We start from the raw sequence: 22,017 nt of genomic DNA on the forward strand, positions 1-22,017 counted from the left end.
CCTCCAGGGCGAGAGACAGGACAGTTTATTATTAACAGTGATTGCAATAGCCAAATAACTAGCATTTCTGATTGGGTTTCCTAGCTCAAATTCCCAGGAGGCAACATCTAGAGTGCTACATGATACCTGTGTCTGCAGTGGGTTGTGTTGCAGGAGAGGAATCCCAAACCTGGGGATCTCAATTCTTGTACAACGTGCAATAATAAGCATCCCTGACAAGGGAGCTGGAGACATATCTCTGTCTTCCAAAGGTGTTCGATACACTCTCAACCTTGAAAAAGTAATCCAGAACAAATGGAAGCTGGTTCCTGATAGAAGGACGTGCAAAAATATGAGACCCACAGAGAATGAGCTCTCAATGATGAATTCTATTTTCCGTAGCTGTGTTTAAGTATTTGAAGACTTTCAGGCTAAGGGAAACCAACGCACATTTTAGAGATTAGAATAGTGAAGAATAAAGATGTAATTCCAGTTAATTTAATCCAGTGTCGTTTAATGGCTAATACAAATTGTTTGCCTCTGGAACTGGATAGTCTACGTGTATGGACATTTACTACACTATATTCAGCCTACTCAAACGGAATGCCCACCTTCAGCTCCAAGACTGACCAGGTAAATGTCTCCAATAGTCCACGTTCCGGCCCAAACAAAACACTTTCAAAAGTGAGCCGGTCCCTTGCTGTGCTCGAGGCAGTAACTGAATCCCTTTGGAGAGGCACAGTGAGACCTGAAGGTGGACCGAGGGACAGAGGAACTGTTCTGGTTCCGGCTGCCTTCAGTTGGTTCTCTTCCTATTAGTTCACTTGAGGATTGACAGGGTCAGTGGAAGGTGGACGGAGGTTGCCTTGGTAACCAGATCAAGATGTTCTTGTGCAAATAGGAGACTCTGTCTCTAACGCTGCGCAAGATCTTCGCTGCAGGGGAAGAGATAAGGATGTGATCCGAGAACTGGGGAGCGCGGCAGCGGGCCCACTCAGGGCTGGGGATGTAGCTCAGTGGTAGAGCGCATGCTTCGCATGTATGAGGCCCCGGGTTCGATCCCCGGCATCTCCAGGCTTTTTTTTTTTTTTTTTTTTTTTCTTCTTTTTTGCCGGCCCTGCTCTGACAGGGAGAGCTTTGGACCGAGTCCCACCGCTGGACCTTAAAGCACTCTCCGCCTCGTTCATTTCCTATGGCGTTCTTTCAACCACTGCGAACACACGGTGTGGAGCGCGAGGGCCGGGATTGCAGCGAGGTATTTCTGAGCTCTGTGCCCTAAACAAACGAATTGGAGACAGAACACCCACGCGGAAGTGCAGGCGGAGCGGAACGCACCAGCACTGGCGGTGCGTGCTGCCCCGCCGCGGGTGGTGTTGGCCGGAGAACAGGCCTGGGAACGGCGCTGCAGTTCGTGCGGCGAGGGGCCGAGACTGCTGCGCCGAGGCCTGCCAGGCCGCGACGCGCCACGCCTTCGGCAGCGGGAGAAAGGACGGACCTCGCCATTACCCGTCCGAGAGGCGCGGGCGCTCAGCGGCCGGTTAGCTCAGTTGGTTAGAGCGTGGTGCTAATAACGCCAAGGTCGCGGGTTCGATCCCCGTACGGGCCAGCTCCTTTCTCTTTCCTTTTCTTCCCTTTTGACATTTACATGTAAATTCTATCGCTTTTCTACGGAGAATTAAAGACCGGTTGTCCAGGGGCCACTGTTGGTTGACAGGCTGCCGCCGCCGCCGCCAAGCCCTCGGTCCAGGAAAGTCCGGAACCCGTATTCGAAGTCAGGTTCCGAGTCTGCCCCTCCTAAGGAAGCAGGGCGCCCCGGGTCTGCCGTAGACTCACTGCCAGGAGAGGGTCTGAAGGCGCCGACGCAGCCCGAAGGAGAGACGCTCCAGCCACTCCGGTCGCCCTCGCGGGCACCACTGGCGAGGTGTCGCCCCCACCTGCGGGAGGGACTCCCAGGCGGAGGGAGCTGCGCAGCGCCCGGCTGCCGGGAGCCGAGGGCCTGACGCCTGCCCAGAGCCCGCTGCCCTCGCGGCCCGCCGCCTGCCGGGCGCAGCTGCAGGCCGGCCGCCCTCGGCTCGGTCCCCTGGGTTCCCTCGCAGCCGGCCTCGTCGTCCCCAGCCCCAGGCAGGGCCCGAGGTGGACACCCGCCGCGTCGCACATCCCCACTGCGGTGCCCCGAGTTTTCGCCGGTCTTGCGCTTTCCCGGGCAAGAGGCTCTCCTGTGGCCTCGCGGTCCCTGTGGGTCAGGTTGGCAGCGAGGCCACTGCGGCTCCTCGCACCTGGCGGACCCTGCTCTGTGGATCTGGGGCGGGCGACGACCCAAGCACGCCGGACTCCCGCGTTTTCAAGGAGCTCCGCTTCCTCCTACCAGGCTGGGTCAGCGCCCCCGGTTCTCAGAGAGGCTGCGTGTTTCTGGAAGGCGCGAGGTTTCCTCGACACCGCGTCTCGGAGAGCTGCCCGGTCCTTCGCTGGCCTGGTTTTAATTAGAGAAGGAAGGAGGGAGGGACGGAGAATCGACGTTGCGGACAGTTGCCGAGGACTAGATTCATGGGCCGCTGAGGGAGCCCCAGGCGTGCGGCTCGTTGGTCTAGGGGTATGATTCTCGCTTAGGGTGCGAGAGGTCCCGGGTTCAAATCCCGGACGAGCCCAAGTTTTCATCCCTGCTCTATCCGGTGGCGGCCGGCCAGACACTTTGTGTCACGCGGGACTAGCGAGGTTTTCTCTTGGATTTTCTTTCCTTCCGCTCCAAAGTGACCATTGAAACATACACACACACACTCACTTTTGTGTGTGCCTCTAGTGTGGCGAAGGCAGCCAATGAGCAAGCACCAAGGCGGCTGAACAGGAAAAGAAAACCGCAGGCATTGTGTTCAGGGCTCCAGGAAGGGATGGAAGACCGGAAGACAGTTTATCTATTAAGAGGTTTGGGGGGGGGGGGGGGCGGCTGCAGAGAGGAAGATTGACAGGTCGGGGGTGCAGTTTGTTAGAACAATAGCTACGCACAGCAGGGTAACCATGGTTGACAGCCAGTGACGAGGATTTTGAACTTTCCCAGTTGGAAGGAAAGATAACTGTTCGATGTAATCGATTTGCCAATTGTCCTGATGGGATCATTTACGTATTGATTATGTATGTGTATTGAGATATCACTGTGCCTCCAAGCACAATTCTGTTTGTCAAGTACATGTGTGCTTGTTTGTATATATAAAAGATCCTGTCCATTTCTATTCTAGAAGAAATTTTTAAAAACCCATCAAACTTTAAAAAAAAAAAAAAAAAGAAAAAGTCCATCGTGCCCTTGACATACGGTGGTAAGAAACTGAAAGCACGTCTGTGGTTGTGGTATCAGGAAACTTATCTCCCATTGGTCCATAATGACACCTGTTTGGGCTAGAAACTGGAGTCACCATTTCTCAAAACCGCAGGAAGCGCTATCACACTGTTCCTTGCTTGGACTGTTGGCCCCATCTGCATCCTTCCAACATTTCTGCATGCCTCTCCTATATCATAACCCTTTCTGGTGGTGCTTGTGCTTCAGAAATGCCCGAGGAACTCGTCCATTCAGAGCCCACGTCCTAGTGCAAACCTGCAGAACATGCACCGTGTGGAACTTGGACACTGGTGAGTTTAACAGGTGTCTGGTGTTACGATCGCCAACAGGCCGGATGCGCGTCTCCGCCAGGGGGCGCTGAGACAAAAATTCTTCAAAACTTGCAGAGCTGGCGGGAAAAGTCAGTCTGCTGTTACCATTTGCGGTGATTCCATCATTCCATGAGAATGAACAGCTCTAAAATTGGGACCTGCTTGATTGCAGCGACTTACACTCTTACGGTAGTAATGATAATAAGGTCACCAAAAGCCAGACGCCCAACGTGGGGCTCGAACCCACGACCCTGAGATTAAGAGTCTCATGCTCTACCGACTGAGCTAGCCGGGCACCTGCGGTGGGACCTTTTTCCCCAATGTATTAGAAGAATACGTAGCTTTTTTGGGTGTGGGGGGTCACATTGAGAATATTGGATTTTATCTGGTTGTTTATTTGAGCTTCTTAGATAAGAGGAAATGAACCACAAAGAATGCAAGCACTACCTTTGGTTATTAGCATACTACATTTCCCTTCTTTCCTCCCAATCTCACCAATTTGTGTTAGACCACAAAATGCCCCCAGGATCTAAGAATCTGCTCTGGGTGCTGCGAGAGTGACCCTAACGATGGCATCCAGACAGGTGGCCAGCTTGGCTCTGAGCATAGTCTCCCGGAGCCCATTTCTTCAAGTGCTCACATGACCCAGGACCCTCTCTGACCCACTGAGGTTTTCTGTTCCAGTTCCCTCACCCATCCTCCCCTTCTGGCTCTTGAGTTAAGAACAGACTTTAAGGCGATAATACTACAAACTCTGAGAACCAGTTGTTAGGCGGCTCCTGGTGACAAAAAGGATCGAATCAGATCACAGTGGTAGCAAGAGAAGAGGTAAGAAATGCCTGAATTTCTAGGTCTATCTGGAAGGCTGAGTCCGTGGGATTTCTGGCAGATTCTGCCGAAGTCTGGCTGGGCACAAATCACGAGCCACTGAAGCAGGAACAAACTCCTGCTGTATCAATCTACACAAGTTGTTCGTCACCCCCCGGTTATTTTGCTGCAGCCGGACTCCGGCAGATTCGAATGGGAATGTGAAGGACAGTCAAAACTCTGAAGTCAAGATGCAGGCTTGAAAAATGCATACCAAGAGATAAAACTAAGTGGGCTAGTGCATTTTTCAACCGCCTTTAACTTTGGGAAGGCCAAATCCACCTAATATATGACCAAAGCAAAGGGAGTCAGATGAAAACAATAGTTATGTTGCTGTGAAAACCTGATTCTGCTGTCTCCACCCCATGGAATCTGCCAGAGCCCCAGAACATTAGTATTGCCTTGAAAGAGTGCCCATCCCTGACAATACAAATTACCTGCTCTCCATTCCCTTCCACACGAGCTTTACTTTTTTCTTTACACCAACACCGGAATATTATTAATATCTCACTTGCTCTGTGTGAGATGTTATATCCAGTTTAAAATCTATTTCATAAAATAAAGACAAAACAAAAACTATTTCATATTTTACCTATTTAGATATATGGCACCTAAAATGGATTAATTTGACCGCAGAAGTAACTTTCTTAGACTACATTGAGATTTGACTGTTTCCTAAGACTCCTTTAAAGAAGAGCAGGGGTCTTCCAAATCAATTGAACACGTTTTTATTAAGGGCCTTTTCTGTAGATATTTAAAATGAAAACATGAATCCAGCATGATCCCTTCCTTCAAGAAAGCTGCCTGCCATGTGCTGCTTAGAGAGGCCCACAGAGTGCTGAGAATCCATGTCTCCCTTTGCATCTCTTTTGAAAGTACACGTTTTAGAAGTTTCCCTCATAAGATTCCATTCAAATAAATTTGAAAACATTTTCCTTCTAAAGAAAGCCACTCAATTTGGAAAGGCCAGATGGAAACACATGTAGGTTACAAGGCTCTCACCTATTTTCTGAGTCATTTGCCTTCCCCTACCTCCCCCCTTCCTTTTTTCTTCTTTCTTAGACCTCTATCACCACCCCACTTTGCTGCTTCCACCTCTGTGTAGAAGCCTTCTCACCCAGGACGATAGGACTCCTTGGATAGCAATTTCATTAGTTTTCCTGGCTGTGGCCATTATATGAGCCCCATTGGCACCTGCACCCATACAGTCCTTCTGAGTCACCCCATCTCCTCAAATCCTAGCAGAAGACCTGTGACTGAAATGAAACCAATATGTCCTTAACTTTGGAAAATTAGTCACTGTCTTGCTTATTATACCATGTCAAAATTAAAAGTAAATGGAGGTCTACCCTACTCCCAATAACAGGAAAAAATAAATAAAAGGAAAAGAAAATGAAAAAAGATAGAAAAAAGGTGTCATAAATGGGCTGATTTAACATAAATTAGCTCTTCAGCTTGATTTTAACTCTATGGGGTTAGGGAATAAAGTAGGAGTGACAGTTTGAAAAAATAATGATGGTGATAGAATTGGGTTATCTAAAAATCACCTGTGTTTTCCAGTAAAATCTAAGAAATAAAGACATTATATTTATTCCTTATGGATTTTCTATTTACTATTGAAAAGACAGACATGAAGGACTTGCAGACCCTGTGTATGGTTTTAATAAGCCTGGACTCCCTTTCCCCTCTGGTAACCTCTGCCTGATGCTTGTGACTTGTGCTTGAGCACTGTGAGAACAATACAGGGATGTCCTACATAGAACAATATTGCCAGTTTTAATTTGCCCTCGTGTCAATTGATTTACTGGGTTTGTGGTTCACAAAGATCAGTCCCCTTGGCTGCACTTTTTTTTTTTTTTTTAAAGGACTGAAATACTTAAAAATGTAATTTCCTGTTGAATCCAAGACCCATGGCAACATCTCCAAAACCAAGGCCTAGACTTGCCAGCCAACCTGATTTGCACTATGACACTTTAAATTGCAGAGGAGTCCTTGATTAGAGGAGGTAAAAAGGCTTGGGGGTGTCTTAGAAGTCTTCTAAGACTGGGAGTCTTAAACAACAGAAATTAACTTACTCATAGATCTAGAGGTTGGGAAGTCCAAGATCAAAGTGCTGAGTGGTTTGTTTTCTGACAAAGGCTTTCTTCCTGGCTTGCAGACACCTGCCTTCTTGCTATGTTCTCTAGTGGAGCGACAAAAAAAGCCTTCATGAACTCTGGTGTCTTTTAAGAACACAATTCTATTGGATCAGGGCTCCAGAGTTTTTATCTTATTTAATCTTAATTACTTCCTTGCTTCACCTTATCAAAGCATTCAACTTAGGAACACTTGGTCTTGAGAGGTGCAAAGAGGAGACAAGAATTCAGGGACTTAATCCTGCTTCTAGGGCAGACTTGGAAACCTGTCCCAGGCTGGGCCACAGATCAAAGAAGTAGGAAGTGTTCTGCCCAAGAGCAGTTACCTGAGCTAGCTGTCCCAAAGGGTAGCAGTCTTATGCAGCTCAGAAACCCATAGCAGTATGCAACAAACGAACTCGGCCATCTTTAGAAAGTATTGTTCAAGAGATCTTCTGTACACACAACTAGATTCTGGGGTGTAACCTCTTGGAAAGTGACCTAAATTGAAACAAAGAGAAATTAACCTAATCTATTAATATTAGAGTTTAAAGATAAAATTAATTTTCATTCAAGCCTATCACACAGGAGCCTCATGAAAGATAAAGTATTACTCCTTTGCTTCTGTAAGCAATTCTAGGATTTGAGTGGAAGAAGTAGTATCATTTTCTCATTAATTTTTACATTTGTACAAAACCCAATAGGGTTGGGGGTAGAGCTCAGTCATAGAAAACTTGCCAAGCATGAGCAAGAGAGCAGAGACAGAATGTGAGCCTCAGACTGTTACAGAAACTGGAAACAAAATTAACTAGTTCCTATGTGTGTCAACCCATTGCTCTGTCATCCTAAATATCAGAAATCTATAAAACTAAAGAGGAGCAGTTTTATGGTTGTTGTATTAAATTTTGTATGTTTTTATAAGTGTCCTATATGTAGGACGATGGGACATGTGTTAAGATCGTTACATTAAAAGTGTTTGTTTTCGCTCCATATTGATGGGGTCTGTCCGAGTTAAAAGTGTAACGATCTGGTTTATCTACAGGGACAAACGCCAATGAAGGTACATTGTAGTATGCTATTAAGTTTCTTTTCTTCTTTTTTTTTTTCTATTGAGTTTTAACTTTTTTTTTTCTCTTGCTCCTCCTCCTCCTCCAACTAATCATCTCGCTGAAACTGCAGATGGAAGTATTTCAAATCCTGTTTATAAGTGGAATTCAAAATTGGCTATTTAAATTTATCACAATGAAATGCCAGTGCTAAATTCTTCTGAATTCCTGGGCCTCCTTATTTTCTTTCCTTTGCAAACTCGTGAGCGGCGGACCGGGCTGGTTTTCGGATCCCGGGTCCATAGCTTAGCTTTCCAAGGCTTTGGAAAAGGTGCAGGAGCCTCAGGACACCAGGGCGTGAGCAGTGAAGCCGCGCGGCACAGCGTTGGCACCCGCAGCGGCGCGGCCTTCTGCGTGGCCCTTCGATAGCTCAGTTGGTAGAGCGGAGGACTGTAGTGGGCGCTCCTCAGGCATCCTTAGGTCGCTGGTTCGAATCCGGCTCGAAGGAGCTCACGTTTTGCGCTCGCCATCCCCACTCTCGGAAGGCGGATTCCCTCGCGTCTGTGCTCGCTGAACCCGTACAAAACGTTCTCGGTGTCCGGGAGTCTCCCCGGATTTAAAAAATTATGCTTTGCAACAACTTTTAAACACCCCTAATCCGATATTGACCGTCGTTAATGTGATTCAAAAAATTATGCTTTGCAACAACTTTTAAACACCCCTAATCCGATATTGACCGTCGTTAATGTGATTCAGTCCCCGGAAAATCCTCCAGCCCTGATAAAGCTGGTCCGAGCGGCGGTGGGCGGATTCCCACGCGCGTCCGCCCCTCCGCCGGGCCACAGCCGGAACGCTGCAGCGAGACCCGCGGAGCGGCCACACGGCGGGCACGCGCGCCCCCTGGTGGCAGTAGCCCGCATCGCTCAGGCTCCCGGGCACTCTGCGGACCCCTTCACCCCAGAGCCCCGGCCTGGCGATTTAGGGGCCTGTTTGTCCCTCTCAGCTAAAGGACATCAGGCTGGTTTTCAGTTGCGGCTGAGAAAAGTGTGGTGCACTTACGAATCTCCTGGAGAGACGTTTATGCCGCCTGCGACTCGGGTCCCATTGGAGTTGACAGTCACTGCTTGCAGAGAAACCAGAACAACAGGAAGGAAGAATCACCAGGGAGACGGGCGCAGTGTCCTCCCCCTCGGGGAATGAGCTCCAGAGCAGAGCTCTCACTTAGCAGGACACACTTGATAATTTTGTGCCAATCTCATTAAAAGGTATTAATTCCTCTCTCAAAAATGTGATCTCAGAGACCCAGAGACCTCGACGACAGGAACGTTAGATCAACGCCGTAGCAAAGGAATCTTGGGTCGCAGTACAAGAGTCGCACGAGGATGCTGCGCCTGGCACCGTCTCCTCCGTCCTCTGCCGCCCAGCTCTAGGCTTTAAGTGAAGGACACCTGGACGCCGGTGTGTGCGGAACCGTCTGCGGGGCTCGTGAAGAACGTGGAGGCCGGGCCTTCTCGGGACAGCGGTCCGAGGTCACCGCCTGAAGCGCTCTACAAACCGCTCCCATCAGGGCTACAGCGGCAGGGGTAACGGGCAGCTCGGGGTGAACTTGCTCATTTGAGAGCGAGTTGGGGTTGCTCGCTCTCTCTCTCTCTCTCTCCTCTCTGCTCTCTTTCTCTCTGCCCTCCTCCTCTCCTCTCTGCCTCTCCTTTTCCTCTTCTTGGGGCAGCCCCCCAATAAACCTCTCGGTTAAAAAAAAAGAAAGCGAGTTGGGGGGCTTAAAAAAGACTCCGATTTTCTTTCCAAAGGTGGCGCTCGGGCCTTGGGGGCCTTTAGTAGATAGCCCCGGTCGAAGATCCCCGCGAAGGCCGCGCGTTCCCCTGGGGCAGGCGCCCTCCGCAACCCTGTCCACACTGGGCAGCTTCGTGGTCCAGCACCTGCGGCAGCCCGAGGCCCCGGTGCTGGCTGACTCCAGGGCCGGGAGGGGTGGACGGTTGTGAGGACTCCGGCTGGTGGTCAGCGGGCCGGACGGGAGAGACACGTCGTGTGGGGAGAAACCTGCAACCCGCTGGGGGAACCCGAGTTCGGGTCGGCAAGACAAGGGGAAAGGGAGATCCGGGAGGACGGAGGGGAAAGAGGGATCCGGGAGGACGGAGGGGAAGGAGATCCGGGAGGACGGAGGGGAAAGGGGGATCCGGGAGGACGGAGGGGAAAGGGGGATCCGGGAGGACGGAGGGGAAAGGGGGATCTGGGAGGACATAAGGGAAAGGAGATCCCCGAGGACGGAGGGGAGAGGAGATCCGGGAGGACGGAGGGGAAAGAGGGATCCGGGAGGACGGAGGGGAAAGGGGGATCCGGGAGGACGGAGGGGAAAGGGGGATCTGGGAGGACATAAGGGAAAGGAGATCCCCGAGGACGGAGGGGAAAGGAGATCTGGGAGGTCGGAGGGGAAAGGAGATCCCGGAGGACGGAGGGGAAAGGGGGATCTGGGAGGACGGAGGGGTGCCACAGCCCTGCTGGCTGGGCGAAATAACCAGGGGGCGAGTGACGAGGAACTTGTGAAGGCTGATACGGTGGGACAGGAGGGGTATATATACATAACTAACGACACACAGCTTATCTAATTAACATAAACTAGACACAGCAGTCAACCAATAAGGAATCAGCATCTCATGATTACACACAGCTTAACTTAATCGACATGATCTAGACACAGCAGTCAGTCATTAAGGAATCTCTATCATCTTAATGGCTCGCTGGCCTTACTTCTCACACCACTCCCTCTGGCAAAATGCCAGGCGCCATCTTGACTTGTTTAGGACCCTAATAGAGGGGAAAGGAGATCCCCGAGGACGGAGGGGAAGGAGATCCCCCAGGACGGAGGGGAGAGGAGATCCCGGAGGACGGAGGGGAAAGGAGATCCCCGAGGACGGAGGGGAAGGAGATCCCCCAGGACGGAGGGGAGAGGAGATCCCCAGGACGGAGGGGAAAGGGAGATCCGGGAGGACGGAGGGGAGAGGAGATCCCCCAGGACGGAGGGGAGAGGAGATCCCCGAGGACGGAGGGGAAAGGGAGATCCGGGAGGACGGAGGGGAGAGGAGATCCCCCAGGACGGAGGGGAGAGGAGATCCCCCAGGACGGAGGGGAAAGGGAGATCCGGGAGGACGGAGGGGAGAGGAGATCCCCCAGGACGGAGGGGAGAGGAGATCCCCCAGGACGGAGGGGAGAGGAGATCCCCGAGGACGGAGGGGAAAGGGAGATCCGGGAGGACGGAGGGGAGAGGAGATCCCTGCCTGTGGCAGAACTGTCGAAGACAGAAGCTGCGGTCGGTGTCCTCCACCGCGATGAGCGAACTCGGGGAAGTGGCTCTAGGGGAGGGCCCGAGCCTCTGCGCCGGGCGAGGTAAGTAAGTCACCGCAGGATGCAGGCGTGGATCCCGCCGCCTCCCGCACGCCAAGCGCCAAGCGAGCGCCCTAGGGTCTGCGCCGCGCCCGCCCTGCCCCTGCCCTTCTCGGTGTCTGGAGCCACCTGGGGTCTCCGCCCTTAGGGGACACCCGACTGTTAGAGTCTGTAAACAAGTCAAAATAACACCTGGCATTTTGCCAGGGGAATGTTAGAGTTCGTAAACAAGTCTGGATGGTGCCTGGCTAAATGTCAGAGGGAGTGGTTTGAGAAGTAACAAAAGTAAGCCATTAAGTGTGGAGATTCCTTATTGGTTGACTGATGTATCTAGTTTATGCTAATTAGATAAGCTCTGTGGAATGTATAAATACTGCTCCTGTCCTGCAATAAACGGCTCCTACTCCTGCTGTATCAATCAACACAAGTCGTTCGTCACCCCCCGGTTATTTTGCTGCAGCCAGACTGCGGCAGATGGTGGCCCGTACGGGGAGCCCCGGGACACTCGGGGGTAAGTGACGAAAAAAAGCTGCCCGTCCAAAGATAGGACGGGAGCAAATCTGCTCGTCCCTAGGCAGATAGGGCGAGAGGAAAAATGGCCATTTTGAGAAAATGGAGAAGATTGATACAGTATGTTTGTGTCTTGTTTTGTCTCAGTGTATTGTATTGTCTTTGTGATGAAAATATGGAAGGGGTGAGAAGTAAATTACTAAGGGAAGAAGGCACCCCAGTGGAACCAAGAATAGTTAGGGCATGTGTTGATAAGAGCCCAGGAACTCTAGTTAGAAAGAAAAAGAAAGTTCAGAAGAAGAAGGATTATCAGGAAAAAAGTTGCAGCAAAAGGCTATTACTGAATACTTTTCGTTACTGGAGGGTGCGTGAAGCGGAGAGGCGGCTGCCGAGTGTGCAAGCCGGTCACAGCGCAGCAAGGATTTTCCAAGAGGCGGCGGCGACTGGCCCTTCCCCGCCTCCTGCCCGGGGAGCTGGCTCTTCCACTGCCGTGAGCCCAAATCTAGACCTGACCTGGAGGCACAGTCTAGCAGGCTCTTGCTCCCTGTGCCCAGTAGCAGTTTGAGTCCAGGACACTCCCCAGGGCCATCTGGGGCTGCCCAGGCGCTACAGCCAGCAGAAGACGCTACTGGTGTCCCTGATGTTTGGTCATTTTCAATGCCAATAACTAAGCTACAATGGTTCTCTCACACCTGGAAGCTGATGAGTAATGAGCACTATTAATGCTTATTTCAAATGCAAAAAAACCTTGAGATAATGTACTAAATTGTTCAGAAGTTTGTTTTCTTAGTGGAATGCTACAGGATTTTCTTTAGCCATCCGGAGTTCCTGCCTTCGTCCCAGTGCCAGTGAAGACGAAGGTGGAAGAATTTCCAGTGTTGCTGAAAACCGGACGGAGACTTCAGCTGAGAACCGTACGAGACTTTGGATCAAGCTAGCTGCCTGCAGAACTTACCTGGACTGTGATTTAAGCTAGCTGCCTGCAGAACTTACCTGGACTGTGATTTACCTGGACTGTGAGTTAATCTATTGAGACACTGCTTTATCTGAACTGAGATCTATTGAGACACTGCTTTACCTGGACTGAGACAACAAACTGTAATCTATAGCAAATTGTAACTCGGTATCTTTGCTAACGGTGTCATTGCTGGTATAATTTTTCCAAGGGCTTCCTGCATGGAGCCATCAATTGGCTTGGTATTGTGGCATTTTGTATCCTCCCTTTCTGTTTGTAGCAGGTTATTTATGGTGTTTCTGTAAAAACCACTATGGTTGTTATTTAAATTAAACAAAAGGGGGAAATGTTAGAGTCTGTAAACAAGTCAAAATAACACCTGGCATTTTGCCAGGGGAATGTTAGAGTTCGTAAACAAGTCTGGATGGTGCCTGGCTAAATGTCAGAGGGAGTGGTTTGAGAAGTAACAAAAGTAAGCCATTAAGTGTGGAGATTCCTTATTGGTTGACTGATGTATCTAGTTTATGCTAATTAGATAAGCTCTGTGGAATGTATAAATACTGCTCCTGTCCTGCAATAAACGGCTCCTACTCCTGCTGTATCAATCAACACAAGTCGTTCGTCACCCCCCGGTTATTTTGCTGCAGCCAGACTGCGGCACCCGACGGCCTCAGCAAGCCTGGCAGCCTTGCGCAATGAGAGAAACAGGAGAGAAAACATACAACCCTTGACCTTCTGAGTTTGGCTTATTTCAAACTCGAGCTCCATCCTTTTTCTTGTAATGATTTCGTTTTCTCTCTGCAGTGAGCTGACTTTAGCGCTTCGGGAGGACGGAGAGCAGTGTATAGCTGGCCACATGTGCTTTCATGCCGGTAAACCCAGACTCTCTGATAAAGAAAAGAGGTGCTCACTTAGGAGGGTAGGATATCAGGGAGAATCTGGGAGAATTCGCCCGATATTAATTATAAATAGAAGAGGAGGATATGGGGTCTTATTAGTGTTTTCGTTTTGAGATAAATATGTAGAGAGCTTGATGACTTTAGGTATACCGCCCAAAGAATTTTACATATTCGTAGACCCATGAAACCCTATATCAGGATCATTACATAGACTATAGGCTATTTTCAGTATCTGAGAACGTTGTTTTTAAACGTGTTCATACTTTTTATATAGGCAAAGCAGAAATCATCAGGGCACAAATTATTTTAAGTACCCTAAACAGTCACTCCCCGTGTATCCTTCGATAGCTCAGTTGGTAGAGCGGAGGACTGTAGGGGATCTGCAAACAGTCATCCTTAGGTCGCTGGTTCGAGTCCGGCTCGAAGGATTAGAGTTTTGATCTAGACAAAACACAGCTAAACCTGTTTGTACAATTGTGAGTAGGTTCTCCTGCTTATGTGTTTAAGCCACGTCCAGAATGAACTAGGAACTCAGTCCCTTCGGGAAGCGGGTAGATGAGTAGGCCTAAGTAGTCTTCCTAGCAAGTCTGCTCTCACCTCGGGTCTGGAGGGTGCACCCCGCGGACTGGTGACCCCATGCAGGATCCTACGACGAGGGGGTTAGTTTTTATAAGGATTTATAATTCTTGTTAGGATTTATAAGCAGCGGCCTTTGGGTTCTCAGTCACCTTGGTACTTTCTCAAGAATTTTAAGGCGACATTTCGAACGGTCACTGGAGCAAAACTTCATCACCCAGACTCAGCCCCATCCGTCCAGTCCCTTTTGCACACACACCCACCGCCCCCACCGGATCCTTCCGCAAACCCGAGACGTGTCCCCAGTTCCCCGCGTTCTGTTTGGGAAAGGTCGGTGTGCAGGGCGAAAAGGGGCAGCACCCCTCAATCCACCCAGATGCCCACGCCCAGGAGTGGCGACAAGTGAGTGGCGCGTGGACGAGAGCTGAGTGTCTTGGGAGTTCGGCTGGCGCCTGTGCAGGGAGATGTCGCGCGAGCTCTGTAACCGCAGGCACTTGCTACGCGCCCGTCACTCGGGGCTTACGCCCGTCCAGGCTCCGGGTGACCAAAGGCATCTGCTCACAGCCCCTCGGGGACCCGCGGCGGTACAGGGCTGGCGCGGAGGGCGCCCCCTGGGGGACGGTCCGCGCCCGCAGGGCAGCAGGCTGGGTGTGCGGCCGGATTCGCCCGCGGGACTCGAGGGGACGCGGGCTGCCAGCGCCTGGTCCCTCTGCGCCGCGCGCCCTTGTCCCGGCGACGTGCATTTCTAGAAGACCCTCACCAGGCGGTGTGTTCTTGCCTCCCACGGAGAGGAGCCGGCTGAAAAACTCATGAAATATTAGTTGTGCGCTGCAGACTCACTGAACAGGATCTTTTGAAAATGTATTTTTCCAAGACGTTAGTTATGAAGAACTTTAATGAGTGAGGATCTTTTGTAGATAAATTAAGAATACAGTGTTTCCACAAATTTCCTAACTCATGAACTTCATAAAAGACAAGTCTGTTCATATGGCTTCCTGTTTTCCCCGTCAGCGTTCAGGAGCCAGGAAGCTAAACGTCACCACTGGTGCGTGTTAGCAAAGCAAAGCTGACAGTCGTCTTCTAAAGGGAATATTTACACTTCTCTTATAGGTGAAGAGCGTGCTGTGTTTGCTGGTTTTGCCCCATTATAACTGGGCAATATAGCATGAGATACCCAATTCCTAAACGACACAAAAAACACCTCTCATGTTTGGTGTCTATAACTTGTGTCGAACCCTAATTTTCCTTGTTTTTCAGAAAGCTGCATCAGTTTCCCAAATAAATTGGGAAGTACTGTGCTTCAAGATGGCGAGTCTTGAACCTAGCTGTCTATTTTTATGAAAACCTTACTATAATCATTCGGTTTCAGCAGCGGAAGGAGGCTGCTAAGCAGACGGAAGAGCAGGTGAAGTGCTAAGGGTGGTCCAATCTATTACACTCAAGGGAGCGACTTGGACAATTGGTGGCAATTTAAGAGTTACATGAAACACTTATGCAATAAAAAGCATAAATCTTGAAGTTCGTGGGAATAAGTTTTTCGTGTTCTTGTATAATCACTAGTGCCAGATCATTTTTAGAACATCTCTAATACCCTCAACAACTTCCTCCTGTTCATGTGTTTTCAAGGTGGATTTGAATAGTCAAAAATTAAACCATGAATGCAATATTTAAACTATACTGCAGGAGTCCACCAGCGTGCCCTTCGATAGCTCAGTTGGTAGAGCGGAGGACTGTAGGTGTTTACTGGTGGTCATCCTTAGGTCGCTGGTTCGAATCCGGCTCGAAGGAGTCACCTTTTGGAAGGTTCCAATCTCTGGGTCCTGGTCTCTAGGATCCCTAGCTATAGGATGCAAAAATCCAAAACCCAAACAAACAAAAACACACCCACACCGGGTTCCCCAGGTACTCCCAAAGGAGACTGCCAATGCTTGACTGACAGACTGAGTCCTTGGAGGGAGGGAAAGAGGAAAGATTGCTACGACCCTCTGTCACATTGGAACTTGTGAGAGAACATTTTAGATTCTTCTCCAAAGTACCAGTGCTTCAGAGATCACTCTTGCGACTGTGGCTGTGGCCATGTCTGACCACTGCGACCTCGGGGGAGTGTGGGTTTGCACTGATGGTCCCGAGGCACCCCAGAGGGCGAGGGCCAGGGTCGTGGGGGTGGAGGTTGCCAAGGCGCCGAGCAGGCAGTATTCAGGTGCGAGCCAGTCCCGAGCGCAGGCAGCGAGCGCTGAGGCCCAAGTCGTGTGTGCATCCCGCAGGAATTTGCAACATAAATAAATACGGATGGTATATGTGGAGGATATATCATTGCAAAATAGGGGTCAAGCAAGTTCTCTAATCGTCATACAAATTTTCAAAACATTCACAACGCCCCTCGCCCTGAATCTGCTCCTCACTTCCGCCCTCTAGAACCCAGCCCTCTGGGCTGACCCGTAGTCCCTCTTGTCGTCGCCGCCTCAGGCCGCAGGCCGTCGTGCACAATTCGCGTCACGGCAGCGGTCGCTTTACGGCTGACTTGTAACGTAGCTTCCGGCTTGGAGCTCGGCTCTTGGTCGCGCCATCGGAAGCGACCGCTTTACGGCTGTCGTGCTTCACGTATCCTCGGCATGGAGGCTGAGGAGGCTGAGGCAACTTCGGAGGAAGGGCCGTTGGACGCGCCAAACCCGAAAACAGAGGCGGAGGAGGAGCCGGAGGAACGCGAAGAAGCAGCTTGCAGCCAGAAGCGGGTGGTGCCGGGCATCGTGTACTTGGGCCACGTTCCGCCGCGCTTCCGGCCCCTGCACGTCCGCAACCTGCTCAGCGCCTATGGCGAGGTCGGGCGCGTTTTCTTCCAGGCGGAGGGTGAGTGCCCAGGTCTTGGCGGCGGGGGTTCGGCTCCGAGTCCCGCCCCCGCGCCGACTCGCCCCTGTCGGGCACGGACCAGAAGTCGCGGCGGGGACTTGAGCCCGGAGGGAAGGGGCTGTGAGTCGGGGAAGCGGGCGCGGGGCGGATGCGCCTCGGAGTCCTCGCTCCTGGCCGGGCAGGGAGGCGGGACCCCGGCCGGCGGCGGGGCGGGAGGGCGCGGCCCGGAGCCCTGCCCCAGAGGGGGCTGACCACTGCTCTGCCTTGGGTGCGCAGACCAGTTCGTGAGACGCAAGAAGAAGGCGGCGGCAGCCTCCGGAGGGAAGAAGCGGTCCAGGTACAGCAAGGACTACACCGAGGGCTGGGTGGAGTTCCGCGACAAGCGCGTGGCCAAGCGGGTGGCGGCCAGCCTGCACAACACTCCCATGGGCACCCGCCGGCGCAGCCCCTTCCGGTACGACCTGTGGAACCTCAAGGTGAGGAGAGCGGCCGGTCTCGGGCCCGCCCCGTCCCCTCCGGTCCGACCTGTCCCCGAGCTTTCCTTGTCTTGTCGCCTACAGTACCTGCACCGGTTTACCTGGTCCCACCTCAGTGAACACCTGGCCTTTGAGCGCCAGGTGCGACGCCAGCGCCTGAGAGCAGAGGTGGCCCAGGCCAAGCGCGAGACGGACTTCTATCTCCGGAGTGTGGAGCGGGGACAGCGCTTCCTTGCCGCCGACGGGGATCCTACCCGCCCCGACGGCTCCTGGGCGTTTGCCCAGCGACCCACGGAACAGGAGCTGAGGGCGCGCAAAGCCGCGCGGCCAGGGGGGCGTGAACGGGCCCGCCTGGCCACAGTCCAGGACCAGGCCCGCTCCAACCGAGGCCTCCTTGCCAGAATCTTTGGAGCCCCACCACCCTCGGACAGTACGGAGGAACCTTCCCGGGCCAGGGACTCGTGAGGCCGAGGAGGCCGGTCACCTCCCGTGGCCGCTCTGCTTCCTGTCCACCTCGTGCTGGAATGACACCGACACCCAGGCAAACGTTTTCAGCCCGTTTCTGAGACCAGGAGGCTCGGGTCAAGCCCAGACATGGAAGTTTTGAGGACCTCCCCTCCTCTTTTGCCCTGTAACTGCCTGCCTCAGACACCTTATTCGTGTTATTAGGATAGTTTTGACTATTGCTGATGTCTGCTTGATTTGGTAGCCTTCCTCTTGTTTAGTAGGGTCCCTTAAAAATGCCACTTTCTTGGCCCAGGAATGGCCTTTATATGTAGCTAGAGTGCAAATGGATAGTTCAGGCAGTCTTGTTCTATTTACTGAATACAGATAAGGGAGCAGCATCATTTTATTTAGGAAAACAGATATGAGTTACTGGGTTATGTTTGGATTAGGAACCTCCTCCCTAATGTATTTATAGGAAAAAAAAAACTTTTATTTTTAAGGATGAGTCATTTGGCAGATTGTCATTTGGCAGATTTCAATTTTCATCTTGTGTTGCGTTCACTGACCTTCACTCCACCTCCTTGTCTCAAAACCTTCATCCAACCTAGATCCTTTTTTCTTTCTCTGTTTAGTTCTTTAGCCTAGAACATTTATTAAACCACAGTGAGAGACAGTGACAATGGGAGATAATGACCTTGGTGGTAAGAGTCTGACAGATCACTGGAATAAGATAGATGAGCATCATGGTAGAAGCATATAAGGGATAGAGTGGGGGCTAGGGCAGGACATGGAGTGCTCTCAGTGTGGAGCTGATTTCTGATCACCGGCAGCAGGAGGGTCAGTCTTCATGTCTCCCCAAGGTCAAATTGAGAAAATGGCAGAGCAGAATTCTGAATGAGTCTTGTTTGCACCTACAGTTCAGACTGCTTCATAGATAGAGTGTTGGGGCAAACCATTTTAAAGGACAGAGCTTGGAGGGAAGTTGGGATCAAAGATCTCTCAAGTGCACTTACATGTGTGTTGAGGCTCTGAGGGATTCACAAATACATGCAGAGCAGCCCTGATTACTTAAAAGAATCAGGATGATTCATCAAAATGAACTGCAAACTTGGGTGTCACAATACACTGAAGTCTATACTCAGTCTCAGATTAAAATATTATTATCCAGCAGGAAGTCCTTGTTAAGTGTGGTTATAATTTGGTTTTGCTTGTGCTTTTTCTTTAGTTCTTGGAACCCCACCCCCACCCCCCATTAATGTAATTATCCTTGTTTTTTGGAGTGGAGTGGATTCATCCACTTCTTTGGTTGTAAAATGGACATTATGATCTTACTTGAAAGTGTGCTTTATTGGGAAAGTAAAAATGACCCTATGGTGAGCTTGGTATGACATTTCTCATAGCTCATGTTCTGTCCTTTCAGACTTAGTACACAAACATCTATGTGGTGTTAGTACCATTATGTTGGGAACTTGGTGTCCTTGCTTCTGTGTTCATTCTTTGTGAGTTTGTTCCATGTGGATTGTTTCTTCAGATCATTGTGCCTTCCAAAGTACCAGAGAAATCCAGCTTCAGGATTTGATAAGCTGTTTTCCTCATTTCTTTAGAATTACCCGTCCCTGTAGGCACCTGGGCTAGGTAAATAGATGCTAAGACAAGGAAGAAACTTCTTTCCCTCAAGTTGCCCACAGCTGAGAAAGTTAAAGAAAAAAGGGTTTAGTGAGAGTTTCTTGAATGAGTGGTGCTGAGAGCCACGGCTGAGTCTGTATGGCCCCTGGCATTTTGCCAACAGTATTGATTGACAGGCGCCTCTGCCTGTCCGCCTCTGCCGCAACTTTTGAGTTCTCGCACTATTTTGGAGTTCTCGTGGGGATTTCCGGGGATTCCCCGAGAGTTCCCATTGGTTGGGGAAGTGCAGGAGGAGGGATTTCCGGGAGATATAGTTCCGGCTGGGGGTTCCTGGACAAGCCTCGTGGCGCGTTTGGGAGGATTTCCCCGGGAGCTGTGTGAAGTGTTTTTCTGCGTTTTAAAAATAAAGTTTGTTCCTGCTTCAGTGGCTCCTGATTTGTGCCCAGCCAGACTGCGGCAGAGTGGATGTGTTCCCAGTCTGGTGGCATCAGTATACTCAAGGGCCAGCATCTCAAGCTGTACTCCGAATCTCCAGCAAGCACAGCCCACACCTATAGCCAGTCAAGCTGATAGTCAGATGGAGGAAAATGGGTTACCCAGGAACTTTCATCTTGATTCCCTCTAGACTTGAAGCCCTTAGAGGCCAGGAAATAATTTTTTAAAGTATCAAGGTGAGGGCTGGGATGTAGCTCAGTGGCAAAGCATCTACCTTGCATTTGCAAAACCCTGGGTTTGACCCCCAGTTCCAAAAAAAAAAATGTGAGCCATCAAAAGGGTTTACCATTTCCTGGAGTTCACCAATCCCTTCAATGGCAAGCCACGTGACCTGAAGACCTTCCAGTAGACCCCACCTCCTAAAGTCCCCACCACCTCAATGGCACCTGGATGGCAATGCTTGAGATCCAGACGACAGCACCTTCATTAAGAGTCCAGGTGTGATGGCTTGCCACTTAATATTTATCTTTTATTCCCCATATTTTTCTACATGGTTCTCTAGTGTGCATGTGTTGGGAGCTTATTGCATGAATTCCATCATAGAAGATGAAGGACACCTGCAAGTGTGAGTGGATTTACTGCCTAAGAAGAACAAACTTTCTCAATCATGAACCCACCAGCTAAGAAGCTGGGACCCTACATTTCCTGGCATAAGAGTGGAGATCTTACTGAAGAGAGGGCTTACATAGGCTAGGCCTGGACACTGTGTGAACTTACTCCTGCACCCACTCTTCCTCAGTGTGCTTTCCCACGATTCCTCAAACATTCTTTGAAGTTCTTACTATTGCAGTGGAGTGGGTGGGGGCGGGTGGGGGGCTCCTAGTGTAAGCCTTGGACGTGCTCATTCCCCACTAGAGTCAGTGTGAGTTCCAGCAAATAGAGACCCAGAATAAGATTTCTTGCCCCTTATGAGGAAGGCAAGTGTTGGATTTCTGTGGATGCATAATTTTCTTCCGCTTTGGGGCTATTGTGTCTTTCACTTCCAGACTCACTCTACTGAGTAACTGGAAGGAAAAGAAGCGGGCTCTTTGCAACACACACGGCCTGAGACAGGCCAGGAAAACCATGTGGGCACTCACCAGGACTAAGTCTGGTGAGTGCCCACATGGTTTTCCTGGCCTGTTTCAGGCCAGCTGGGAGCAGGCATGGGACCCTGGTGCCGTCGGCCTCCCAAAAGAATCTTGGCGGCAGGGCTGACATCGGAAGAGAGACCAGCATTTCTGGAGCCAAGGGCCGTGGAGAGGAGTGGCTGGCAGGCCACGTAGTCTGGCCCTTTTGCTTGGCACAAGCAGGACTTCCCAGGCCATCCAAACCACTCTTCAGCCCCTGCTTCCAGTCCAGAAGCGATGTGTGGTTCCTTCACCGTGAACCCCATCCATTTAGGAACAACTAATGTGGTCATAAGGCTCTCAGCTAGGGAAAACCAGATATCCACAATGAATCTAGACCCCTATGTCACACCGCATTAAAAAATAATAATAAATTAGAATGGATCAAAGGCCTAGGTGTGAACCCTGAAACCATTAGAAAGCAGAGGACATCACAGTGGCACATGCCTGAAACCCCAGCTACTAAGAAGACTGAGGCAGAAGGATGCTAAGTTAGAAAATCATCTCAAAAATAAATTGGTCAGGGATATAATTCAGGCCAGGAGAAATACTTCACAATGTGTTTAGGCAATATTTTTTTTGTTTGTTTGTTTTGGGGGGATTAGATCCTCAAAACAGGCAAAAGTGGTATTATGTCAAACTAAGATGCTTCTGCAAAGCAAAGGAAATGAATGAAGAGACAACCTGCAAAATGTGAGAAAATATTTGCAAACTATTTGAGAATTTAGTATCCAGAGTATATAAAGAACTCAAAATCACAACAGCAAATAACCCAGCAAAAAGATGAGCAAATGACCCGAACAGACATTTCACAAAAGCAGATTTACATATGAAAAAAATGCTCAACATCACTAATCATCAGGGCAATGTAAATCAAAACCATAGTGAGAGATCTCCCTCCAGTTAGAATGGTGATAATAAAAAAGAAAAAAGTTAAATGTTTTCAAGGATGTTGAGAAAGGAAAACTTACACTCTGTTGGTGGGAATGTAAATTAATACAACCATTATAGAAAATGACATGGGAGTCCCTCAAAG

The 22,017-nt window shown here is 50.3% G+C and overlaps 1 protein-coding gene, 1 long non-coding RNA gene and 7 other non-coding genes across 9 annotated transcripts; 8 read left to right on the forward strand and 1 right to left on the reverse strand.

Moving 5' to 3' along the window:
• The first annotated feature begins 981 nt into the window (after positions 1-981).
• Positions 982-1,053, forward strand: Trnaa-cgc (transfer RNA alanine (anticodon CGC)). Its single transcript has one exon. It is a non-coding gene; the product is annotated as a tRNA-Ala (tRNA).
• Positions 1,054-1,113: 60 nt separating this feature from the next.
• LOC114102791 (uncharacterized) lies at positions 1,114-9,396 on the forward strand. The gene is made up of 3 exons (XR_003584571.2): positions 1,114-1,234; positions 3,515-3,597; positions 8,944-9,396. It is a non-coding gene; the product is annotated as an uncharacterized lncRNA (long non-coding RNA).
• On the forward strand, positions 1,512-1,585 carry Trnai-aau (transfer RNA isoleucine (anticodon AAU)). Its single transcript has one exon. It is a non-coding gene; the product is annotated as a tRNA-Ile (tRNA).
• On the forward strand, positions 2,553-2,624 carry Trnap-agg (transfer RNA proline (anticodon AGG)). The gene has a single exon. It is a non-coding gene; the product is annotated as a tRNA-Pro (tRNA).
• Positions 3,841-3,913, reverse strand: Trnak-cuu (transfer RNA lysine (anticodon CUU)). The gene has a single exon. It is a non-coding gene; the product is annotated as a tRNA-Lys (tRNA).
• On the forward strand, positions 8,065-8,153 carry Trnay-gua (transfer RNA tyrosine (anticodon GUA)). Its single transcript is given in 2 exon segments — positions 8,065-8,101; positions 8,118-8,153. It is a non-coding gene; the product is annotated as a tRNA-Tyr (tRNA).
• Positions 9,397-13,743: 4,347 nt separating the features above from the next.
• Positions 13,744-13,833, forward strand: Trnay-gua (transfer RNA tyrosine (anticodon GUA)). The gene is given in 2 exon segments: positions 13,744-13,780; positions 13,798-13,833. It is a non-coding gene; the product is annotated as a tRNA-Tyr (tRNA).
• Positions 13,834-15,680: 1,847 nt separating this feature from the next.
• Trnay-gua (transfer RNA tyrosine (anticodon GUA)) lies at positions 15,681-15,769 on the forward strand. Its single transcript is given in 2 exon segments — positions 15,681-15,717; positions 15,734-15,769. It is a non-coding gene; the product is annotated as a tRNA-Tyr (tRNA).
• A 784-nt stretch (positions 15,770-16,553) lies between these two features.
• Positions 16,554-19,128, forward strand: Abt1 (activator of basal transcription 1). Its single transcript, XM_027948295.2, has 3 exons — positions 16,554-16,828; positions 17,105-17,304; positions 17,389-19,128. The coding sequence occupies exons 1-3, from the start codon at positions 16,594-16,596 to the stop codon at positions 17,767-17,769; spliced, it is 816 nt and encodes a 271-aa protein (XP_027804096.2). The 5' UTR covers positions 16,554-16,593; the 3' UTR covers positions 17,770-19,128.
• Positions 19,129-22,017: the final 2,889 nt, after the last annotated feature.

This window comes from Marmota flaviventris, chromosome 6 (assembly GCF_047511675.1).
Source record: "Marmota flaviventris isolate mMarFla1 chromosome 6, mMarFla1.hap1, whole genome shotgun sequence".
Taxonomy (NCBI): Eukaryota; Metazoa; Chordata; class Mammalia; order Rodentia; family Sciuridae; genus Marmota; species Marmota flaviventris.